A 3,091-nucleotide genomic window follows, 5' to 3' on the forward strand; every position below is an offset into this window, starting at 1 on the left:
CACACTGACTAAAATTCAAAAAGTGAAAAAGCATAATAGGACCCCTTTAACTTTGCATGGCTGTCTACATCTCTTGTGTGAGACGTGAGTGCAGCAGTCATATTTGTCCGTCTAAAAAATGCACCGAATATGCGTTCTGTGTGAATGGCTTGGTTTCGGTTTTAACCTAATCAAGATCTTCTACGCATTGAGCTACTATATATCTCTAATATTTTGAATGAATAACGCAGCAACTGCGCGTCTCGTGGGCTAGACTAACAAAACATTAAACTACAACGTCACTTACATCATCATCACCGCATCTCGTGCTCCACTGATGACGCTCCCTGACACACTCCTAACATTCGATTGTACTATTTTTGCATTCAAATGCAAATATTTATTTTAAATTCAACTAATATTCCTTTTTTTTATTCACAATCTCCTCGTCACAGGCAGGAACAGCACTCATGTTCATGTTTGTGTGTGCTGTCTGCGTCACTCATAGCACGTGCCTATATCGTGCACTATATCGAAAATTTTTATATCGTTATCGAAGAAGATGTACCGTCTATAAATATCGATACCGTTTTATCGCCCAGGCCTAATTATTGTTTTAACTATCTTTGATCAAATAAATGCAGAGACTTCTTTCAAAAACATAAAATAAATTGTATTAAGTCAAAACTTTTAAATGGTAATGTATATTAGTCATACACAGACTAAAATCAAGTGTGACATTGGAAAAGTTTCAACTTTTTTTGTCTTTTTTTCTGCTATTTATAAGAAACAACATTTATGAGACGGTTGTTGTCAGATTTCATTGTTGATTTCAAATATGAAATTTAATCGCAAGCATGGCGAACAGTTTTGGTGAATTTGATGTTTACCCATTCAAAGAGATAGGAGCTGCACTTGCATGACTGAAATAGTTGCCCGAGAGGCGTTTCAAAGACGGCCGCCGAGTGAAATGACTTGCCTTAAAGGGACTTTGATGCTACTTACAAAGTCCTGGTCATGATTGTTGCCAAAGAAGCGCTGCAGTCTACAAGGCCAATCCATCCGGCGCTCCAGCAGACCGTACTGATGCTTTGTTCCACACATATAGCAGTTCCACGGGTCTTCTTTAATAGCTGCCTGCGCCGCGCCGGGGCCCACCAACAGATCCACACATTCCACACAGAAGCACCTGCAGGACACCGAAGATATAATGGAGGAATCAATGCAGGACTGAAGTAGAAAATGGAAATATTACATCATAACTCACTGCCAACAGTCTGTCTTACCTGCAACAGTTACTGTTTCCGCACATGAGCACTTCCCTCCCTCCACAGCAGATCGTACAATAGGACTGGTAGCCATCGTCATCGTATTGATACGCACATTCTAGGAAGCAGTTCTGTAAAAGGACAAACACATCAAATCAATTAATTTGTTTTGTATCGAGGAACAAAACTGGGCATATGTGGTTGACAAATGAAAAACATTTGCCATTACAAAACTGTTCAAGAACAGAGGAGAAAGTTTTGTGGGAATTTATCATTTATTTTTGATTGCACTTCATTTATTTAAAACAGAAATGTATACAATATACACACTAGCTAGTAGGGCAAGGTCAATCCATAAAACATTTAATCTCATTTAATTTCATAATTGAATGCTATAGATCAGGGGTGTCAAACTCAATTCCTGAGGAGGGCCGGAGCCCTGCAGAGTTTCGATTCAACCCAATTTAAACAAACCTGAACCAACTAATCAAGTCCTTCAGGCTTATTCGAAAACTACATGGTATGTGTGTTGGAGCAGGGTTGAAACAAAACCCCTGCTATAGCTGCAACAATATTAAAATTCTGGCCAGCATTACAATTGTAACGGTTATGGACATTTTGTTGTGTTTCTCTTTCTTCCTGTTCACCTGCCCTGTTTAGTTCTGTTGCCCTAGTTTCCTATTAATCCTGATTTGTTTCTATGGTTTCTTACGATTTGCAGCTGTTACTCATTCTTTAGTCTCCTTATTTACACTCCCTGTTCTGTTCAGTCATGGCCGGTTATTTGCTTTGCCATTGTGTGTGCTACGTTTGCTCCTGCGATTCTCCTGTGTGTATTCCTTGTGGATTTATAATTAAAAGACTGTTTTTGGATAATACTCCTTCATTGTGTGCTTTAAATAGCACAACACGTTACAATAATGATGTCTGATAACTGTTAAATGCTTGATATTAAAAAAGCTATTCTCTAAATACATAAAACAAATACATACTTTTGTCAAATATCAATTTAGGAATCACAACATTATAATGTACAGAATGAGAAATGTAACTATTTATTTTGATTCTGTTAATGAAAAAAGTCTAGTACTACAGTACATGATGGCAAAAGTAAATCTAAATAAAAAATCAAATTTAAATAAAAAATAGGCACGAACAAGTGTCCACAATTAAGCACACAATATATGATAAACTATCAAAATAAATAAATAAAAATACTAATGAAAAAATCACTAATATCACTTGATATCTGATATGCTTCCAATATATTGTGCATCCCTACTTAACGCAATGAGTTCCAGTAAAACTATTTATTTTAAGAAAATTGCTTGAATTAAACTCAGGGACGCGGGAAGTAGGGGTGCTGAGGGGGCTGCAGCACCCCGTTTTCACATGGTTGCAAATGCAACGCCAAGTTTGTTCATTTAAATTTATTCAGTTTTAGCATTTAATAATTTATTTGTAATGATCTCTGAAATGTAAATTGTGGGCCATAATAAACCCATGTTTATCTTTATAAACATGATTAATTTTACTTGTGATGTTTTCTATATGGGATGATTAGCCCAATCCTCATGAACACGTGACGCTGGCGCGTGGTATCAGACATGAACTATACAGAATGCGAACAAGATTAACTTTAATACAAGGAGATAATGGCGCAAAAGCGAATATCAGATTTTTTTAAATGCCCATCCCAGCAAAAACTTTACAAAATCGGCATCCAAACAACACCAGCCCCAGCACGAGCACCGACGTAAATGAACCAGCCCCCCCAAACCCCCTTCCACCCAACACGGACACACACAGCACCCCCAACCGAAAACATCTTCCCGCGCCCCTGT

The 3,091-nt window shown here is 37.6% G+C and overlaps 1 protein-coding gene across 11 annotated transcripts in view; it reads right to left on the reverse strand.

Moving 5' to 3' along the window:
- Positions 1–3,091, reverse strand: part of LOC107741843 (DNA (cytosine-5)-methyltransferase 3A-like) — a 45,651-nt gene that overhangs the window by 11,614 nt on the left and 30,946 nt on the right. For all 11 annotated transcript variants that reach the window (XM_016554637.1, XM_016554636.1, XM_016554631.1 and 8 more), the window contains 2 exons: positions 1,266–1,378; positions 985–1,168 (listed from right to left, as the gene is read on the reverse strand). In XM_016554637.1, the coding sequence (XP_016410123.1) occupies positions 985–1,168; positions 1,266–1,378 (297 nt within the window). The remainder of the gene's footprint in view (positions 1–984; positions 1,169–1,265; positions 1,379–3,091) is intronic.

This window comes from Sinocyclocheilus rhinocerous, unplaced genomic scaffold (genome assembly GCF_001515625.1).
Source record: "Sinocyclocheilus rhinocerous isolate Xijiao unplaced genomic scaffold, SAMN03320098_v1.1 scaffold1157, whole genome shotgun sequence".
Classification (NCBI taxonomy): Eukaryota; Metazoa; Chordata; class Actinopteri; order Cypriniformes; family Cyprinidae; genus Sinocyclocheilus; species Sinocyclocheilus rhinocerous.